Source organism: Atractosteus spatula, chromosome 3 (assembly GCF_055471065.1).
Source record: "Atractosteus spatula isolate fAtrSpa1 chromosome 3, fAtrSpa1.hap1, whole genome shotgun sequence".
Taxonomy (NCBI): domain Eukaryota; kingdom Metazoa; phylum Chordata; class Actinopteri; order Semionotiformes; family Lepisosteidae; genus Atractosteus; species Atractosteus spatula.
Window position 1 is genome coordinate 29107052 of NC_142708.1, and position 20332 is coordinate 29127383.

At 39.0% G+C, this 20332-nt stretch overlaps 3 protein-coding genes across 3 annotated transcripts; all 3 read right to left on the minus strand.

Moving 5' to 3' along the window:
• Positions 1–519: 519 nt before the first annotated feature.
• LOC148837673 (TOG array regulator of axonemal microtubules protein 1-like) lies at positions 520–5267 on the minus strand. Its single transcript, XM_088911130.1, has 7 exons — positions 5156–5267; positions 2849–2972; positions 2586–2691; positions 2203–2438; positions 1480–1614; positions 1319–1371; positions 520–676 (listed from the first exon to the last, which is right to left on the minus strand). The coding sequence occupies exons 1-6, from the start codon at positions 5265–5267 to the stop codon at positions 1326–1328; spliced, it is 759 nt and encodes a 252-aa protein (XP_088767256.1). The 3' UTR covers positions 520–676; positions 1319–1325.
• LOC148837674 (uncharacterized) lies at positions 2966–14809 on the minus strand. Its single transcript, XM_088911365.1, has 5 exons — positions 14746–14809; positions 7052–7154; positions 6561–6661; positions 5160–6191; positions 2966–3344 (listed from the first exon to the last, which is right to left on the minus strand). The coding sequence occupies exons 1-4, from the start codon at positions 14765–14767 to the stop codon at positions 5977–5979; spliced, it is 441 nt and encodes a 146-aa protein (XP_088767491.1). The 5' UTR covers positions 14768–14809; the 3' UTR covers positions 2966–3344; positions 5160–5976.
• Positions 14810–16803: 1994 nt separating this feature from the next.
• Positions 16804–19885, minus strand: LOC148837675 (uncharacterized). Its single transcript, XM_088911132.1, has 3 exons — positions 19063–19885; positions 18406–18574; positions 16804–16936 (listed from the first exon to the last, which is right to left on the minus strand). The coding sequence occupies exons 1-3, from the start codon at positions 19883–19885 to the stop codon at positions 16804–16806; spliced, it is 1125 nt and encodes a 374-aa protein (XP_088767258.1).
• Between the last annotated feature and the right edge of the window lie 447 nt (positions 19886–20332).

Here is a 20332-nt window from a genome sequence, read left to right on the forward strand (position 1 = left end):
AACAATGGTAAGATTCTGTTTTTGGACAAGTATACTGTTATTGGAAATTTTGTGTTGAATGGTGTTTACACAAGAGATCTATTGAATCAGTCAAAAGAAAATAGCCAGATACTTTCTGGGATTGAAAGGAATATCCTATGCTGACAGGTTAAAAGAACTCTCGGAAGGACCCATTCAAGTATTCCAAATCCTCAAAGGCATTGATAGACAGAGTTAACTCCATAGACATCTTCATAATAAACAGCAAATCAAACTTGGGAGTAAAAGTAGAAACTAAAAAGGAAGTGCAACTTCAACTTCAGCAACTTAACTTCATAGACTGTCGTTAGTGGCAGAAATTAGTTCTAGAAATAACTATAGCATTACAATACATACAGTACAGAAAGAGTGGGGAATAAATGTAAGTACAGCAATACCACTGCATTTATGTTTCCATGATGTGCTTGAACAAGTACTGAGCCAACATTCTAAGGCACATGAGCCACAGGCAATACATAAAGAATGGAGAAGCAAGGTCAATTATGATTTCAAAATAACGACTTTATTAAGCACTTGAAACCACCAAGAAACAGCAGAGAATAGTTTAAACACAAATAACCCAAGTTCTGTCTGTTTCTGATGTCTTCACTGTGATGTTTCATTCTCCACCATTAAGTCTCTTCTTCCACTTGGAAGTCTAACAGACACAAAGGTGGGAGAGTTGGTAAAGGTGGAAGTTGGCACCAGGATAGACAAACGGGCTGGGTGATCATGTACATGAAGCATACGGAATACAATACGTCCATCAGTCAAGCAACATCACTGGGAGCCTCAAGCTCCAGCCCATCTGAATTTAATTAAGGGTGTACCAGAACAGGCCTGCCACAGTACTTTCATTTTTCATCTTTCACACAATTCAGTAATTACTTTAATTCATTCATTGATTATGAATAACATACATTTACAAAAATAAAGTAGTTTTTAATTAGTGAGTGATACCTTTAAATACATTGGAAGCTAAACATATTCCAGATTAGTTTTTTGTGCTAAGTACTATAAATGTAAAAAGAATAACCTAAAAAATGCATTGGTAGAAATGTATTACAATATTTAATAATCTGTAAGGTTCTAGAGCACATACTACATCGAATATTCATTTTAACAAAATAAACACTCCGGCTGTTAATGATTTATATTGTCCCCTATTAAGTGTTTGTGAATGTAGATTGTGATTTTATACATTTTAGACCTACATTTTCAATTTAAAGGAAATGTAATGTTTCAGTTTGAAAATTAGAGCTGTACTGTAAAATACAGGACCGCAGACCACAGACAGTACCTTTTGCTCAAAGTCGGTGCTTCAGGGAAGACAGCAACCGCTGTCCAAAGTGTCTGAAATGACAAATCTTTGCATGAGACTCATTGCACCACGGAGTTGCAAAGCTGGCTCCTTGAAGGAAATCACCATCTTACCCGTCTAGGAAAAGCGCGAGCTTGTACCTGGTTTCCTGGGAGGCGTCTTGTGCCAGCCGAGTGGCAGCAGGCAGGATGCGGTTGGTGAGGTCCCTGGGGAGGTTACGTGCGCCCATCCTCTCCACCAGGTCTGCCAGGTGATGTGCCATACATGCCCTCACTCTGGAGTTTAGGTGTATTGTATATTACTGAGCTGTTACTTTGATTGAAACCATATCAGCTTGTCGTCTAACCATTGGCAATGTGGACCTCATTTTCCAATGCTTAACCAGGTTGCTTTTTAAATTATAAAAGTTTGTATTACGCTGTCTAATGTTGTTTTTACATTTTTGTTATGTATGTTAGCATTGTATGGCAGCATGGTGGCGCAGTGGTTAGCATTGCTGCCACGCAGTGTCCAATGGGTTCAATTTTCGGACCTGGGGTGCTATCTGCTTGTGTGTTCTCATGTGTTTCTGGTGTGAGTGCGCACGTGTCCGTGTCTGTGTGTCTGTCCTGTGACAGACTGCTGACAAGTCCAAGGTTTGGCCTGATTTACACCCGCTGTTTGCAGAAATAGGCTCCAGCTACCCCATGACCCTAAACTGGAGAAATTGGTTAGAAAATGAATGGATATTAGTATTGTAGTAAATATTCTTTATTACATGCTTTGATTTAAAGCTCCGTGAAACGTAAATGACCCTTCACAGCTCCTGGAGTCAGACCCTAAGATTCTGGGTGTTATTCTATTCTGTATATTTCTGCCCTCACCTCAGACCTCCATTCAGCAGTGCGTTGATTGCACAAGCAGGGGTACAGCTCTGCACCATGCAGTCCAGTGTGCTGTCTACACCTTGTCGGATGAAGGTGTTGGATTCTCCGGCTTTGTGTAGCAGCACCTTGACTGTGTTGCCCAGTTCCGGGTCCATCCCTCTCTGCAGGCAGGTGAACATGTCTCCCAGACACACCACTGCCATCCTAGACACAGCTGATCGCAAGTTCTTCACCTGGGGAAAGGCAAACCACCGTCAACACTGCAGGGCCTCGTCTGTGCCCCTCTCTTGAACCATTCTATATAAATGGTTCAGAATGGATACAAAAAGAGTGAAAAGCAATCATACAAATTAACAATTAATATTTTGGAGAGATCACACCTCCTGCACGACCGCCTGGGAGACATTGTGAAGTCTGCTCATCAGGATGGCGGGGTGGTGCTGGGACAGACGCCTTATGAAGGTCAGTCCGTCAACCTTCCTCTCCCTGAATTCAGTGAAATGAAAGAAATATATCAACCAGGACAAGGAAAGAGATCTAACTGTATAGAGCTATGGGCAACAAGGTCTGTATTTTCACTAGTCAGAACTGTATTCATAGAAAACGGAATAGTTGGATGCTGATTGTACTGCTTTATGCCTACCAGTCGTCAGAGGCCAGAAACTGAAGGCTCTGGGTGAGGGCCAGCTCAGGCCTAGAGAAGCACTGCAGCCCAAGGTGCTCTGGACCATTTCTCCTCTTCCCTTTAAGGGCAGGGGACAGCTCATCTAAAGGTCACAACAGAGTGGGGAAATGTTCTGTGATCAGTTTGGTCACCACTGATTTGACTAAAGCAGATCGTGAAAGGCTTCTGCCTCGGGGCATCAGTAAAAAAGCTCTAGAAGAAGGAAAAAAACCTGACCTTGAAAGAAAGTGGTGGAAGAAAGTGAGAAAGAAAATCAGTGCACATGTGTGGGAGATGCTGATCTGACCTGTGATATGGGGGGTACTGTTCAGAGGCGGAAAAGAGATGTTATCCCTCTCCTCTGCAGATCCATCCGCTCTATCATGCGCAGGCGTTTCTTAACACTCCCCATGCTCCTTCACTGGTCCTGGACGTGCCCCATCTTGTGGGCTGTTACTGGTAGCTTTGCTTTCTCCTTTAATAACAGACAAGTACAAGTTAACCCTAGGGAATCCTGGCCCAGCTCAGTTTTAAGACCAGCTGGACCAGTCTTGGTAAAAGTTTTTACTTTGAGTCCTCTGAAATATTTACTGTAGGACCCGAAGACATCAATTGTTTCACAACATTGAATAGTGATTCATAGTATTCATACACATATACATTTACTTGTACTTGCTCCACCTAAAAAAACAGTACTGATATATTGTCAGTATCAATGTCAGTGCCAGTATTAGCAAATTAGAAACAGAAATTACACTTATGTAGCCAGCAACAAAATCACTCTGGGAATAGGATAGTGATAGGATAAGATAGTGTTTAGGGTAATCAGCTTCTCAGATCTCAGCTAAAACTAAATTGCACAAGAATATATCATCTGTAGCATAAACAACTTGGATTGTAAAAAAGAATTCATACAAATTGACAGAACAGATATGATTTAATTTTCTTTTCTAAAAAGAGAAGAACAAAACATTTTTGTAACTACTTGTCACCCTCAGGACTTGGTTGCTGTTGTGTGTATTTTTGGGGGAGTACAGTATAAAAACATTTTCACATACACATACAGTATATTCAGAGTCTAATCCCAATCATTAAAGACACAAACACAATGTAAAAATATTTCCATAAATTCTATATATTTTTTCTACTGCGTTTTATAATTATTATTATTGGATGCCATTAGAGTTGTGATCATAACATTTATTTCACTAGGGACAACAACATCCAAGAACTGAATGTTTTGTGAATGCTAGCAATACCTACCTAGAAAAATTTGGTTTAACCCATCTGGTTAATAGGCAGCCTCCTGGCCATGAGACAAGCAGTCTCGAACCCCAGTCATTTGAGTGAACCGAGGGGTAGCTGCAAGGTGGAGATGGGGCGTAGGAGGAATGCTAGAGATAAATGCGAAGGGAGGTGTTGGAGTTCGGTATACTGTATGTAGCTAGTTTTATAATGCTGGTTATTAGGAACAGCTGTGTGAGATTGACTTGTCGTTGTTATCCCTCCCGAACGTCAATTAATATCTTCCATAGTTTGCTATATCTGGCAAGCCTTTTTGCATTTTATTTCGAGTTTCCTCTATATTTTGCTGCTGTAACATAACTTAGTACAGTACATAGATGAAAGTGCCATGCAAGGGATTTGATAGGTGTTTTCTAAAAGCAAGCTAAAGGATTTCACAAGTTATCCACCAGAGTCTACAAAAAATGTAAAAATGTTTTAATTTCTGAGATAAATAACTGCGCCTGATCATTGTCAGCAATCTAGCCGGTCCCAAAATGATCAAATCCCTCAAATACCAAATATACTATAGATGGAAAAAGAAACATATTAGTCCTGTATCATTGTTATTTCCTATATAGTGAACCCCTGAACACATTTTTGCTGTTTGTTATTATTGGGTCAATTCATTTCAAGGCTGTATTTTTTAGATCTAAAACACTCTAATATTCTATTCCAGAATACTGTCTGTATAGGGCTTCAAATACTATAGTTGTGAATATTAGGTCAGTACATAGACAGGACTTGATCATAATATACTGTAGTTACACTTGTGTGCTATGGCATTACAGTATACAGAGTACATATGCTAATAGAGACATTATTACTAATCTTGATTGTTTTTGATGTCTAAATTATTTTTGATGTCTTGATGTGAAGTGTTTATAAATAAATATAGAAGGTATTATAAAAAACTAGGACATTGGTGAAACACAAAAATTAAAGACCTAGAGAGCATTTTCAAACTCAAAACAAAAGCAAAGAGAAATAAAGGCCTCTTACTCACCTCCTCGACGTAGGGGTGACTGTTGTGTTGGACTGCCTGCCCATAGATTCGCGCCAGGGGCTCGACACTTGTTTTGCCAATGCTGGTGCCTTGCCCAGGGCACGACATCAGGCTCTGCTGAGAAGCAACTCGAGTGGAGCTCCCCAGCACTCCTATAGAGACAAAGTGACCAAAGCAATGGCCCTGAGACTTAGACCTGCACTGAGCTCATGAGAACATACGAACACATGAATCAGTTAGAACCAAGAAGAGGCCATTTGGCAGATTTAGCCTATTTGGTAATTAGTGGCTCATTGATTTGAGAATCTTCTCCAGAAACCAGGGTACTGGATTGGATCTGACAATATACGTAGCTGGTTAGCTTGTTCCAGACTCCTACAACCTTTTGCATAAAGATGGGCCTCCTGTTCTTGGTTTTAAATGCACTTCCATGTAGCTGCCATTTCTCTCCTTTGGTTCAGTTGATGAACTCCATCCTATTCAAAGACAACTGCAGCACAGCCCATCACACTGATTTGCAAGATGCAACACTGACAGACTCTAAATCTTAATCGCTTCATACTTAACCTTACAAACAGATTTTCTGTCCCAGTTTCAAACAAATCTCATGGAGAAAATACATAGGAGCCTTTTTAAGAAAAACACCCTACCTCTGTGGGAAAAGGAGATACCTGAATTAAAGAAATAAAAGCAGAAATGTTTGAGTTAAACTTTAATAAATAAAAAGCAACACAGTAGAAGCAAGTCATGTCATAAGCAATAACAATAACAAGAACTAATGTTTGACCAATTGGAATGGGATGTCTGTGTTTTTAAATTATCCTTCAGAGCCAGTCCTTGTTATCATTAGTGACATCTTAACCAATGGTGCAGCCGACTCACGTCTGGGGATTCTGGACACCCTGCGGGGCACACGGCTTGGGGGTCTGGCAGCAGGAGGGGACACCACTATTAGTCTGTCCTCCTCAGGCTCAGCAGGTCCGTTACTATAGGTCAGTTGTTGTCCCACTACACTCACATCCGAGGTCACCCCTGCAAAACAAGGTCAATATTTCTCAACACCCTTCAGACCTGTCATCCTTTTCACCTATCTTACAACACCACAGCCCACAGCAGCAGACACACTGACACTCGCACCAACCTCAACACAAGGAGGGCAAATGCAAGAACTGACTGAGAAGAATAATCGGCAAGGTCTTTATCTTCTTTATCTCTTTAACTCTAAATGAGTCCCAGCAGACAGGAAGTTTCAATCTCTTCTGTGCTATACTGTTCAAACCTAGAGCTACTAGGTTACTTTCAGTTTTGCCCAGTCTCACGTCTGGTTTCTCAGCACACACTCATACACACAAGCAAACTCATTCAAACAAATGACAGGCCAGCAGCTCCAGCTGTCAGCACCTTGGTTGGGGCTGTCCTCCACTCTGGAAGCTGCCATCAGCTTTCTGGAGGGGACTCCAGCCAAGCGAGGTCTTGCTACTAAAGGAGGGGAGTTATCGGACCTGTAGGCAAGACACAAATGGAGACACAGTGGAGAAAAGTGAAAAAATGATAAACACTGCTCTGTCATCTTGACAGAGTTGGAGCAGTGTTGTCAACTCTGTTCACTCCCTTGCCAAGTTCACAGTCCTGCTTTGAAGCACATAAAACCACAAAAGCTACCTTTATCAACACTCTTCAATCCAGCCCCCACAAAAAACAGAAAAGATGTTCAAAAGTAGGAGGCTACCTGTGTGGCAGTAAGCAGAAACAAAGTTACAAGTTTGGAAAACGAGCTTCAGTGCACTGTTTATGAAAGCCACAACCGTCTTGAGCTGTAAGGGCAGCATTTTAATTGCTCTGAATGTGTCTGCAATGTGTGCATTTCTGAGGGCCGTGTGTCATGGACAGACCTGGGTTGGGTGTTCGGCGGCACAGGCTTGATTCCATTGGAGAAACAGCGAGAACACACAAGCGTGGCTTTAGTTAGCACAGGGCAATTCTCACGGGCTTCACCTGAAGGACACAGTAGGAAAGGCATTCATAAAAAATAAAAAAAGCAACTAGATCACATTTATTTTCTAACCACTTTATTTAATTTAGTGTCTAAATCTACACACTTATCTAGGAACCCCACCGCAATAGTGATCTACATATAGTTATTCCTAATTACTGTATATCCCAATGCAGACTTGATCAGTTATTTGGAACTCAACTATGGAAGAACCCTGGAAAATTCTACTGAATTTTCTACAGATTTTAACTCAGTAAAAACTCATCCCCAGTACTGGAATACCCCCATGCCAGCTGAGCTCTTGATTAAGCTAATTCAAAAGTAGTTGGATAGCATCAATGCTCAGTTTTTGAGTTTCACACCTCCCTTCTTTCAAGTAATGGACTGAATGAAGTGATTGGACCTTTTGAGATTAAATTCCCATTGCAGTCTATGATACAATGATTGAAATCACCTGGTTTAAGTCTTTGACAAAGTGGCATCACCAAATACTAATTAACATCATACCATCATTTTTTCTCCTGTTAAGAGATGCTTAGACACAAATAAGGCAACTACCACTTAATAAGCAAACTGAGGGCAAAGTAGGTGGAATTTTATTTGTCAGTTTCTTTTGCATAACATGTCCATAGCAGAGTCTTTGAAACCAAAGTCTAAAAGTAGAAACAGGTTGAAAAGGTCAAATCATCAAATAAAAAGAATCATTCAGCCTCAATCATTTAGAGATCAGCCAGAAGGAAAAGTAAAAGACACTCCAGAAGTAGGGTTGAGAAGCATTGCCCTAATAGACTGATCAGTAAATATTAGTCTCTGAAGAGGAACAATCTTACTCTCTAGCTTGATGGCAGGATCAGAACAAGCTGCTGTTTTGCCATGAGAGGGTTTGGGACAGGGGAGAAGAAATAGAAGCAGCAGAGGACAGATGCATTGAAAAGCCAGGAATCAACACAACAGGTGACCACACAAGCACCAATAATGGGAAGCAGTGCACTTTGGCAAAGCAGGTTAATCCCATCAAAGCTCTGTTAATAAAGTCCTGATTCCAATCTTGATCATGTCCTCAGCTCTGACAGGGACAGCAGAAAATCTTTTTGTATAGCAACTGCTAATCATGCAGGAGCTCTCAACGTGCCTGGTGTTTCATGCATATAGCACTGCACACGCACAACCCACTTCACCTCCTCCAGCCCTGCCAACATACTGCATGTTACTGACACAGACTACTCCCTACCAGGAGCACATGTCTTTTTCCTCACACAAGGAGGGAAATGTACTTCACTTTCCTTTACCACACCATGGACAGAAATGTTTGGAATGATTTTGGTGCAGTTAATGTGAACCTAAATTACTCTTTTTTCTCTGGGTTTCTCTGGGTTCTTTCTTTATCTTCATTGATATACACATCGATTTTTATCAAACGAATTCGTTGCATTCAGGATAGTAAAACGGGAGCTCATTCTGGCGTTCTCATGCTTCTTCCTATGCATACCTTCTGCACAAAGTAGCGTGTAGAAGGGCACCGTTTGCACAACGTTTTTCTGAAGCTGGTCTTAACGGAAAATCGACAGAGATTTCTGCTGACACCCAATGTAAAAAACAGTATTTTTTACCACTTTGGTTACACAGTGTAGAAAACTGGAGTCTAATTTAGAAAATAGACTTCGCCTGATCTTTACCAGGTTGCAGGGTTGCAGATGCGCAGTAACCGCACAAAAATAAAACTCTGTTGCTGCCATGCATGTTTTTTTCGGCACCCTACATTAGTGAAAGTAATAACCTATGAGAAACTACGATCATTTTAACCCCTTGAGCAATGTGTCACTCTCTCAGTAATAATGCAATTGTGAGTTCAGAGATGACACGCTGATTGCCGCGTGTCATCTTTACAGATTGAGCACGTGACCTACATGAGACGCGATCTGTGAAAATGACGTTCAGGTTAATTGAAAACAAATGCTCGGGTGAAAAAAATATTTTACCCGAAGATTATACATTATTAATACAAATTAAAATAAATTTGCAACCTGGGAATTTGGAAAATGCAATTCCAATTACAGATCCGACCTCGTTCATCTTTTTTGTGGAGTTCGAGTCGCGTTTTGAGATGAAGAAGGTGGAGGAGCTGCCACTGCGATGAATGTCTCAGTGAGGAGGAGTGTATTGCTTCTTGACTAAAAAAAAGTTGCAAATCTGTTATTTCGGCGTAACACTATCGATGCTCCACCATCGTGATTATTCCCGTACTGCCCGTTCCACCCCTTAACGTAATGAATGTAAGTTAAGGTTTACGTGGACTAAAAGAAACAACTAATACATTTTGGCTTTATTTGTTAATATGCCTGTGATTTTAAAGCCCATGGCAAGAGTTTGAAAGTTAAATCAGGTTCTTTCGAACTGTTGCTTGTCGGGCAATAAAACCCTAACCCTAGCTTCGGATTTTGCTAGTTAGGGTTAGGGTTCAAATATTTCTCAAAGACATTTTTCTCAATATTCCACTCATTTGACTGGAAAATTTGTTTCTCTGAATCAAACTATTACTCTGAAAAGACAATACAACACTGCCAAAACCAAAAGAGTGTGTCAGGAATGGTCAAATTCATTGTTGAAAGGTATTCTTTCATTGGAAATTTCGTATTGAACGGAGTGCTGAATGAATGTACATTTAGGCTTAAGTGGCCTAAAAGTCTGAAACAACTAATACATTTTGGCTTTATTTGTTAATATGCCTGTGATTTTAAAGCCCATGGCAAGAGTTTGAAAGTTAAAACAGGTTCTTTCGAACTGTTGCTTGTCGGGCAATTCAGACAGCATTCCTTTTTGGGGCAAAGCACTGTATACAGCCATATAGGTCAGAAAAAAATGTTTAGAAAACACTGAAAGAACTATATTCCTAAGTATGCTTTCAGCCCTAAAACACAGCCATGCCATCAGAAACTATCTACATTGTATGGGAATAAAACCCTCACCCTAGTGTCACGCTGGGGCTGACTGCGGAGGATTGGGATCCACTGCCGTGCTCTAGGAAGGGATACTTAGCTTGGGGTTTTGCTAGTCAGGGTTAGAGGTCAAATATTTATCAAAGGGTTTTCACAATATTCCACTCAAAGAACTATCTTCCTACAGATGCAGCCATTCAAAGCGAGCAGATTATACCGCGGTAAAACGCGGTGGGAGTGTCCGGGTATAACACGGGTTACCGTATAATACTGCAAGTAAGATAATAGTATCCGGAATTACCGCCAGGTGGAGCTAATAAAGCTCAACCTCTCATGTACAGCGTTTGAGCTTTCGCCATCAAAGTCTTTACAGAAGATATTACTCATAGTATTAATAATGAATGACCTTGGACAAGCTGTAAACTCCAAGTATTACCCTGGTCCACGTTCTTTGTAAATCTAAAGACTATTTTTTCATTGACAAAAAATAACGCCACAGCATTTCATTGATCCAATCACACATTTGTTTCCAATCATACAAAGTAATTCTTGAGAATCTCCGATTCACCATGCCTTTCGCATGCTCATAAAAGATATTAATTTAGGAACAAACATATTACTGTCTGTAAACTGTACTGTATATGGATGGTCTTGGTATTTTAAAGAAAAAATGCACACCAGTATTCCATTTCTCCCTAAACATTTTAAGCATCAAAGTCTTACATGTGGTTATTTTGGAAACGTTTTTACTTGCTCCTTGCTCCTTCTGACCATGTTACTGTACGTTTATACAGTATTCAGTACTTTGTGAGAAAAGTGATAGTTTTAAGCTTTTCTGTGAATACGCTCGATACCAGAGTAAACAGAAGCATACTTTTAGAATTTGATTTATAGGGAATATAATATGGAATCACATATCTAAAGAAATTAATAACAATATAATTATATTCATGTACTGTAGCACAGTAGTATATACACATATCTATTGATGTGTACGGCTGTTTCACCACTTGTTATGTGACTGTATCAGTAGCGTGATGGTTTAAGTGCCTGACTTATAAGCAAAAGGTTGGGTTTTCAAACCCAGCTATTACAATGAGTTTTCTTTTAACAAACATTTCCTTGAAAAACTTAAATAGCAATATTATGGACACTCTATTGACTTTTTTATATTTCTAAATATCACAACATGTTTGAATCTAAGTCATTTATTAACAACAACGGATAGTTTCAGACTGTTACCGATATCATTATCATCAATATGTGAAAAAAGTGAATCCTGTTTTTTTATGGTCTGTAGCTCAAATCCTGCTTAACTAAAAATTAGACACAAGAAGAGTATTATTGGACAATGCTGTGAGGCTAAAGAAATCAATAATGATATTAATTCAAAGATCTAAATATATTTAACACATACTCCTGACATTAGAGAGTGTGTCTGCTCGCCTGCACGGTGACGTCACCATCTTTCACGTCACACCGTCTCTGTGGTGTGACGCAGTGGTGGCCGGGCACGGTGCGGTGTGCTGGCAGCTGTGTGGTGTGACACAGTGGTGGCCGGGCACGGTGCAGTCTGCTGGCAGCTGTGTGGTGTGACACAGTGGTGGCCGGGCACGGTGCGGTGTACTGGCAACTGTGTGGTGTGACGCAGTGGTGGCCGGGCGCGGTGAGGTGCGGGAGAAGGGGTGTGTGCGGGTGGGTTTGTGGGGGTATGTGCAGATGGGGCTGTGGGGCCTGGCGGGTCCTGGCTGTGGTCTGACCAAAAACTAAAAATAAGACAATCGACAGACATTCCCATTATAGACATATCATAAAACATTGACATGTTGTGAATGTCTGTCGATTGTACCTGTGTCTTATTTTTAGTTTTTGTTTTGTTTCATGTTAATTTTATAAGGGAGAGTGTCATAGTGAAGACTCCCTTACCCCCATTTTCTCTTAAAACAGAAAAATGTTTTAAGCATTTCTGGGAATTCTGAAAAATGTATCAAGAAGGACTTTTGGAAACTGCAGGTCTGCCTTGGAAAATGAATTTGATTCTTAATTTCCCTTTGTTCTTGATTAAAATCGCAAACGTGTGTTTCATAAAATACTTTTATTTTTCACAATCTGGCAATGCCAGACGGAATCCACATTCACCGCGGCCAAACTGCCTTGCAGATCAGAACATCAAGGAAGAAAACAATTATTACACCCGGCTTTTCAACGTAATTGCTTTAACTTGCTAATGCGTTACTGTAACAGTCCGGGTGTGGCAAGCTTCTAATTTCCCCCAACTTAGGCGACAGGAATAAAGCTTTGTTTGATTTCTGAAACCCTTTCTTTATGTCCTCAGTTTTCTTTTGACATTTCATTTAACATTTATTCGTTTGTTTTGTGGTCTGGGTAATTGGAGGCTACGGTGTTATGCTTCCTATAGAGATATACGGGTTTTTAGCACGAAGCCATATTGAGCAGTATTTCTCGCGTTAAGAAAGTTAGGTGTTAGCATAAACTATTAGTAATCAATAATTACAATAATCAATAATAGTAATCAATAATATTAAATTTAGCACTGTAAGTGCTAATAATAAATTCTATTCTACTCTGACAACATAGGGGGGAGGAAAAATGCCCGTGGTCTTTTCACTGATAAACTTGTTAACAAAAACTACAGTATGCTTAAGAGTTGTTCAACCATTTTTTTTCAGCAAAGTGCTAGAGCACCACAATTCATACTCAACCACATCACAGATCACAGATCAGTCCCAGTGTGTGAGATCCTGCTGTTTGATCTGTGCTTGATCTTTGATCTGAACCACTTCTAACCATTGACACATTTAGCCAATTTCCGCCTGGAATTTCCTCCCCCTTAAACATTTGTTATATCTCTGCAGCAGAACATAGCAAGATCCTGGTTCAGGTCTTAAATTGAAACGAACCCCCTTGGCTTTGAGTGTGAACAAATTTCTTATATTTCTTAATGTGTCCACTCTGCAGACAAACATATGAAAAAAAACAAAACAAAAAACAGCAGGCAAAAATGTTTTTTTGGTATTCAGAGGTCAGAATTTTCAATTCTAGGCCTGTCAGGGTCCTGGGAATGATTTGAAAACCTTGTTCTAGGTGACTACTAGCTTGGATAAAAATCTGGGACAAATTGATCAATTAGAAAAAATTCTACATCATGTTTTGAGAAGACTGGACCTGGAATTAAATTTCACGCCTATAATAAAAAATCATAAAAATATTGAAAATAATAAGAATAAAAACCATTGCAATTGCTATAAAAACCTTTAGACACTGCTAAAGAGCCTTTATCTGCTGTTATGCAATGAAAAAAAACCTCAGAGTTGCCTTCCGGTGTGAAAAAAAGGAGCACTGAGAAGAAACTGATAAAAAACTGATTGATTACCCCTTCTGAGTCAATGATTGACAGCTAAAAGGCAGGTGGAATGCAAACTGAGGCTTCTAGAGGAAGTCTTACCCCCTGAGGCCTCTGAATGGCTGAATATACAATGAATGACAGCGCTTTTTACCAATCAGATCGCCTTATTTCTCGCGGTCCTTCTTCACACATTTACTACAAAGTCAATAACGTTCAATAGCCTCCAGGTTTGGAGATGAGCTAGTCTGGGTTATTTTGGATATACATCATGCTTCAGAATAAGGTAAAAACATGGGATATATATATATATTTTGCTGGTTTAAGCTTTTGCAGTTTTGTTGGTTAAAAGGTATGATATTGACATGCTGTGCTGGCCGGGTGTTTTTATTGAGGTTCTGCTAGTTCTTTAATTTACTGGTTTATTGCACAATAGTGTCATATCTGTGGAAACAAACTTTATGGTTTTGTTGTGATGATATTGGAGAATACGTGCATATGAGAAACTTTGTGGAGCGGTTTGAAAAAATCTTGCGTTTATCTTTAAAAAAAAAAGAAACGACACGAGTGGTCACCGGTGACCACGATCCGAGAGCTTCTCTCTGTAAATATATTAATATCGAGTGGTATTAAACTTTTTTGTATAGATGTAGCCTGGCAAAGAATAATTAGCACAGGCCACAAATATAATTTTGGGGTTCTTTATTTCTAGGTGAGTATGTAGTCTGATCTGTTCTTAGTTTTAAAAAATAAAAATAAAAGAAATTACATATAACGATATTTGTATATACACAAAATGCGGCAGTGGTTCTTTCACGCAGAGGGGGAAACAAAGAAAACGTTTAGTTTTACAGTTTTTTACATTCCATCTGACCGTTACAGAAACGCGTCTACACTGAACAACAACAAAATAAATACATGACGTCACAGCTGAAGTTTAAACAACTCGCCACGCAGCGCGCGCAGAAATAAGCCGCTCACAGGCTGCGCAGGTCACCTCACTGAGATCTACATTACGACAATAATTAGTATAATACTTACAATTGCGTACACTTCACAAACGGTGCTAAACATAAGTCTCTGTAAAGAATGAAGGAACAGAAAATACAAGGAGCATGTGAAACCCATTACTTACAAATCAATAAACAAATATCCCTAGCCCGAGAAGTTGTCTAAAAACTGGCTACCGCCTCAGTGTACTCCGTTAAAATCTAATATCCATCTTGCTAATCTTGTCTCAATCCTATGAAATACTCATTTAGGGTGTAAATAGGGAAACAACACCGTATTTACCGTTACAACTCTCTGTAGTCATTTCGGGTTCTTTTTAACGGTAACTCACTGCCTCTTAGTCCCTACTGCCCATGCGCAGAACGCTAAACTCAACTGACAGGAGCCGCGAGCTAAGAGGGAGCGCCATCTAGTGGATTTGGCACAACAGGCCGCTATTCACCACAGGGTCACATAGATGACACTTTTCTAAACTGTCTTTAAAAATAAAAGCGATTACAATTGGCACGCCTGTAGCTTTTTCACGATAACTCCTAGAGTTACGAAAACACTTGTGTGCGTACAAAATACATGTGGCTGTTTTCACGGCCTTCACGATGTCGTTTTTAAGCCATTTTTTGACCACGCTAGAATATTCTTCTGTCCATATCTTTGGAAGGGAAACACAGAAAGCCTTCAAACCAAATGCATTTTAAAGACGACGACATGTGAAAATGTTCACAGCCTCCACATAAAACTATCAGTGAGCTAATTCTCTTTTTTTAAACCTCCGGTTTTTCATCGATGCACTGTAAAAAACATCCCGTAAAATTTACGGTAAAAAAACTGGCAGCTGTGGTTGCCAGAAATCTACCGTAAAAAAATACGGTTGAAATGTTCTTCTGTTTACGGTATACTTAAAAGTGAACTGTAAAATTTACGGTAAAAACTGGCAGCTGTGGTTGCCAGAAAAAAGTACTTGTGTAAAAGAAATGTAAATTGAACAAGACACCCAGAATTGGTATGAAAAGCAAATACACTTTTTATTTAAATACCACAAACATAGTGAATACATACTTTGGCCAACCATATTCTTCTCCTTAAAACAGCAGTAAAAGAAGTGCTCCATGTCGGCTTCAACTTGCAGAACAAACATTTGGAATAATTACAATTTTTACCAGAAAGCAACACATTCAATAACCTGAACAAGACAGCACACCATTCTACTAACAGAATGGATTAATCATGAACCAAATGCTTGGAAAGCATAAACATACAGCTTTTTACAATCTCAGATGCACAAAACAAAACTTCCAGTAGGAAAACTTAAATGTATAAATTGAAAGGACATGAAAAGCATAACCATATGAACATTATCTTTCTCAGATATAAAATCACTTAAAATAAAAAAAATTGCTGATAATTTACTCCATTCAAGATGTACAAAACCTTCTTTCTTCATCAGAAGAGAAATTAACATTTTTTTAGGATTAATCTCCAACCTCCAATGCAAGTGAATGGTCATCAGTTTTTAGTCATCCAAAAGGCTCCTTTAGGCAGTATCAAAATAATCCACACAAGTCCAGTCGAGCAATGAACGTCTTCTAAAATGAATCAATACATTTGTGTGAGAAATAAAATGACTCAAACTTTATTAACTAAAAATTTGCTCAATGAAAACACTGATGTCTCACTTCTACTGGTTGGTGTGATTAAGTAGGATTCAGTGGCATTTTCCCCATTAATCTTTGTTTCACACATCACTTCAGAAGACGTTCATTGGTGGGCTGAAATGTGGATTACTGTGTGGATTATTTTGATAGTGCCTAAACGATCCAAAATTGATGCCCATTCACTTGCATTGGAGGTGGGAGATCATTCCTAAAAAACTTTTCATTTTTGTTCTGATGAAGTAAGCAAGTCATGTACATCCTGGATGGCCTGTGGGTGAGTAAATCATCAGTAATTTAAATATGAGTGAACTACTCTTTTAACACACTCTAGAAATTCCTTCTTTTTCCAACAGAAGGTTAAACAAGGAAATCCAAGAAAAAAAGTTTTTGTAGAGACAGTGTTAAAACATCTAAATATTAATGAAAAAGTGACATTTTATTTTAGGTACACATAATGTTTTGTTGGCTGCTCAAATCATTACTGGTATAGTACCATACGTACCATAAGTACAAAACAGTATTTAAGCCAAAAAATAGCTTTCTAAGAGGACAGGACTCACATTTAAGTCGTTTTCGACATTTAAAGTTCAAGCATCTTCCAGTGTAAATCCAGATAACACAAAGTTGTAAAGCATTATCAGTGCCAACGTAATCTTCAGACATCTGTCAAAAAAGGTTTTGTCCATCCTTAATCTGCTCTCCATTCGTGATCAGCAAGGTCTGCTATGAGTGCAGGGACTCGGGGGTTCACTTGGAGCTGTTTTTTGTTTTTCCTCAATTCAACTTTGGTGCCCTTCTCTGGGTTTATGCTGAAGAAGCACCTTAAAAAGAGAATTTAATAACTGAATTTGTTGCTCACAAATATACACTGATTAAAGGGTTAGTTCACCCAAAAATGAAAATTCTGTCATCATTTACTTACCCTCAAGTTGTTCCAAACCTGTATGAGTTTCTTTCTTCTGTTAAACATAAAAGACATTTCGAAGAATGTGGGTAACCAAACAGTTACTGGTGCCCATTGAGTAATTTCGAAGAATGTGGGTAACCAAACAGTTACTGTTGCCCATTGAGTGAAAAATGACTATGGAAGTCAGTGGGGACTAGATAATGTCTGGTTACCCATATTTTTCCAAATATCTTCTTTTGTGTTCAGCAGAACCACTTGAGGGTGAGTAAATAATGACAGAATTTTCATTTTTGGGTGAACTATACCTTTAACCACAACAAAACGTTTGTGTACTCTTTAGAGAGTACCACTGCAAAGGAAGTCATTTATTAGTCAACTTTTATGGAAATCAGCATTGCAACATTCTTTAAAATATATATCATTTGTGATCTGCAGAAGTCAGTCAGAATGGATTTAGAATGTCATTATTTTCTCACCATCTAGTCAATGTTCCATTTTTTGGTGAAGATTTCAACAATTTCTGTAACACTTTACAATGAGGTATCATATGTTTACATTAGTTAACTACTTTAGTAAAAGGGTTAGTTCATGAAAATTCTGTCATTAATTACTCACCCTCATGTCGTTCCAAACCCGTAAGACATTTGTTCACCTTCAGAACACAAATGAAGATCTCAGTTTTATGAAGCAACATGAGTGCTTTGTTTGGGGAAAAAACAATTTACCACTTTATTTACAAAAATATTGATCTGTAACACTTGTTCACGAGAGCATCACGACGCGTGTGTTGTATTGATGCGAGAGCAGACATTGTGTGAACGTGCTTTGGATAATATTTTTTGTAAATAAAGTAGTAAATTATGCTCTTTTGCACAAACAAAGCACTTGCGACGCTTCATAAATTAAAGGTTAATCCACTGGAGTCACAAGGATTACTTTAATGATGTCTTTACTAGCTTTCTGGATCTTGAAAGTGTTAGTTGCGTAGGCTGTCAATGGAGGGACAGAAAGCTCTCAGGTTTCATTAAAAATATCTCCATTTGTGTTCCGAAGTTGAACGAAAGTCTTACTGGTTTGGAACGACATGAGGGTGAGTAATTAATGACAGAATTTACATTTTTGGGTGAACTAACCCTTTAACATGAACCAAGAATGAACAATACTTCTACAGCATTTATTAATCTTAGTTACTTTCAACATTAGTTAATGCACTGTGAACTAACATGAACAACCAATGAACGACTGTATTTCTTACAAAAACAAAGATTAAATACTGTTACAAATGTTAGTTCATGTTAGTTAATACATTACCTAATGTTAACAAATGAGACCTTACTGTAAAGTGTTACCACTTTCATGTAAAAGAAATGGTTTAATGCCTACCTTTGCATGAACTCCAGAGTAGAACCCAGTTCCGAAGGGTAATGAATGTTAAAACAGTAGTAACTGCCAAACATCATGCACATTGCTGAGATGAATGTAGAAATGTGCTGAGTTGTAATCTTTTGGTCGATGCTCAGCATGAATAGTTTTGATGTGTAGCAGGAAGAGCCTACAGACATAAACAAACAATAAAATGCCTTTGGTTTTAATATATTTTGGAGCTTTAATCTCAGTGTGCTGACATTCACAACCAGCCATTCTGACAATGTAACCGTGAATGACCTGTAACAGTAACCTTCCCTATTAAAGGTATAGTTCACCCAAAAATGAAAATTCTGTTATCATTTACTCACCCTCAAGTGGTTCCACACCTGTATAAATTTCTTTGTTCTGCTGAACACAAAGGAAGATATTTTGAAGAATGTTTGTAACCAAACAGTTTTGGGGCACCATTGAATTCCACAGTATTTTTTTTCCTTACTATGGAAGTCAATGGTGCCCCACAAATATCTTCCTTTGTGTTCAGCAGAACAAAGAAATGTATACAGGTTTGGAACAAATTAAGCTTGAGTAAATGACAGAATTTTCATTTTTGGGTGAACTATCCCTTTAAATTTTAAAATATGACACTAAATGTTATTCATTCAAACTTCCCACAGACAATGATGCAGGGTGTTGCTGGTAACTTGTCTACCTCCACATCGTCGACAAGGCAAGACTCTTCCACATGATGAAACATCACCTCTTCCTTTTCATCAAAGTAGGTAAGCAGAAGAAGCACCACATCTTTCAAATCTTCACTGCATCCCTCAGTTTGACACCTCATAACTTCTAGTTTTGCAGCAGTTTGCAGTACTTTTGTCTTCTTTTCTGCACCAACTGTTTTAAGAAAGTTTAGGAGCCACTGTCCCTTTTTATCCAAGCTTTTAAGGAACATCTCCTTCAGATCAATTCCGGTTAGCTGCTTGCAGTGTACACACGTCCCAACCTCTTGAAATAGAAAAGGCCAGTTCTCACAAAGCTGTTGCATGCTTGCTCCGTTGTTTATGTCTTTGCGTTGAGAGTAGTATGTTGCTTTCAGAAGGTTGCTAACTTCCCCTGGGTCAACATTTGTTGTTTTAGACATGATCTTCATCCGTTCTTGTTTATGCAACTGGCTCTCTTTAGTTTCATTGTGCGGCATACATTTTAAATCCCAATTCACACAGCCATAAGTGTCTTGAACCGCTGCCTTTTTTTCAGCAGGAATCTCCTCTGTGTCAGAGTCTTCTGTTCTGTTGCGTTTTCTGATTTTCGGTACGTTGGGTCTCTTCACATTTTCTATGCGATTCTGAATCTGCTTGACCAGCGAGTGATACCCTGAACCAACTATATCACCTTCGATAACATCCTGCAAGGATGCAGGGTATTTGGCCACCATCTTTTTGGCAATGGCTGTAGAGCTTTGTTTACTGGGACAGTCACATACAGATGCAGCCATTCAAAGTGTGCGGCACAAACACGTACCGCGGGCATTTATCTACGTCATCGCGCGTCATACCGCGGTAAGTGATTGGTTGACCGAGAGGGGCACTAGTGGTGCGTTGGTCGGTCGTAGAAAGATTTAAATGTCTTTACCGCAAGTAAAATAATAGTATCCGGAATTTCCGCAAGGTGGAGCTAATAAAGCTCAACCTCTCTTGTTTGAGCTGTCACCATCAAAGTCTTTACCGAAGATATTACTAATAGTATTTATAATGAATGACCTTGGACAAGCTGTAAACTCAAAGTATTGCCCTGGTCCACATTCTTTTTTTCATTGACCGTCTTTGTAAAAGTAACACCACAGCATTCCGTTGATCCAATCACGCATTTGTTTCCAATCATGCAAAGTACAGTAATTTTTGAGATTCTCCGATTCACCATGCCTTTCACATGCTCATAAAAG

What these genes read in the sequence shown, in the direction of transcription:
- LOC148837674 (XM_088911365.1), bottom strand. Translation starts at nt 14,767, where the DNA reads ATGACTACAGAGAGTTGTAACG. An exon ending in GACTACAGAGAGTTGTAACG is followed by an intron (nt 7,155 to 14,745) that starts GTAAATACGGTG and finishes TGTGTCCTTCAG; the next exon opens with GTGAAGCCCGTGAGAATTGC. An exon ending in GGAGGACAGCCCCAACCAAG is followed by an intron (nt 6,192 to 6,560) that starts GTGCTGACAGCT and finishes CTTGTTTTGCAG; the next exon opens with GGGTGACCTCGGATGTGAGT.
- LOC148837673 (XM_088911130.1), bottom strand. Translation starts at nt 5,267, where the DNA reads ATGTCGTGCCCTGGGCAAGGCACCAGCATTGGCAAAACAAGTGTCGAG. An exon ending in CCCCTACGTCGAGGAGGTGA is followed by an intron (nt 2,973 to 5,155) that starts GTAAGAGGCCTT and finishes TGTGACCTTTAG; the next exon opens with ATGAGCTGTCCCCTGCCCTT. An exon ending in CCCAGGCGGTCGTGCAGGAG is followed by an intron (nt 2,439 to 2,585) that starts GTGTGATCTCTC and finishes GCCTTTCCCCAG; the next exon opens with GTGAAGAACTTGCGATCAGC.
- LOC148837675 (XM_088911132.1), bottom strand. Translation starts at nt 19,885, where the DNA reads ATGGCTGCATCTGTATGTGACTGTCCCAGTAAACAAAGCTCTACAGCC. An exon ending in AACACCCTGCATCATTGTCT is followed by an intron (nt 18,575 to 19,062) that starts GTGGGAAGTTTG and finishes TTATGTCTGTAG; the next exon opens with GCTCTTCCTGCTACACATCA. An exon ending in ACTCTGGAGTTCATGCAAAG is followed by an intron (nt 16,937 to 18,405) that starts GTAGGCATTAAA and finishes TCTCTTTTTAAG; the next exon opens with GTGCTTCTTCAGCATAAACC.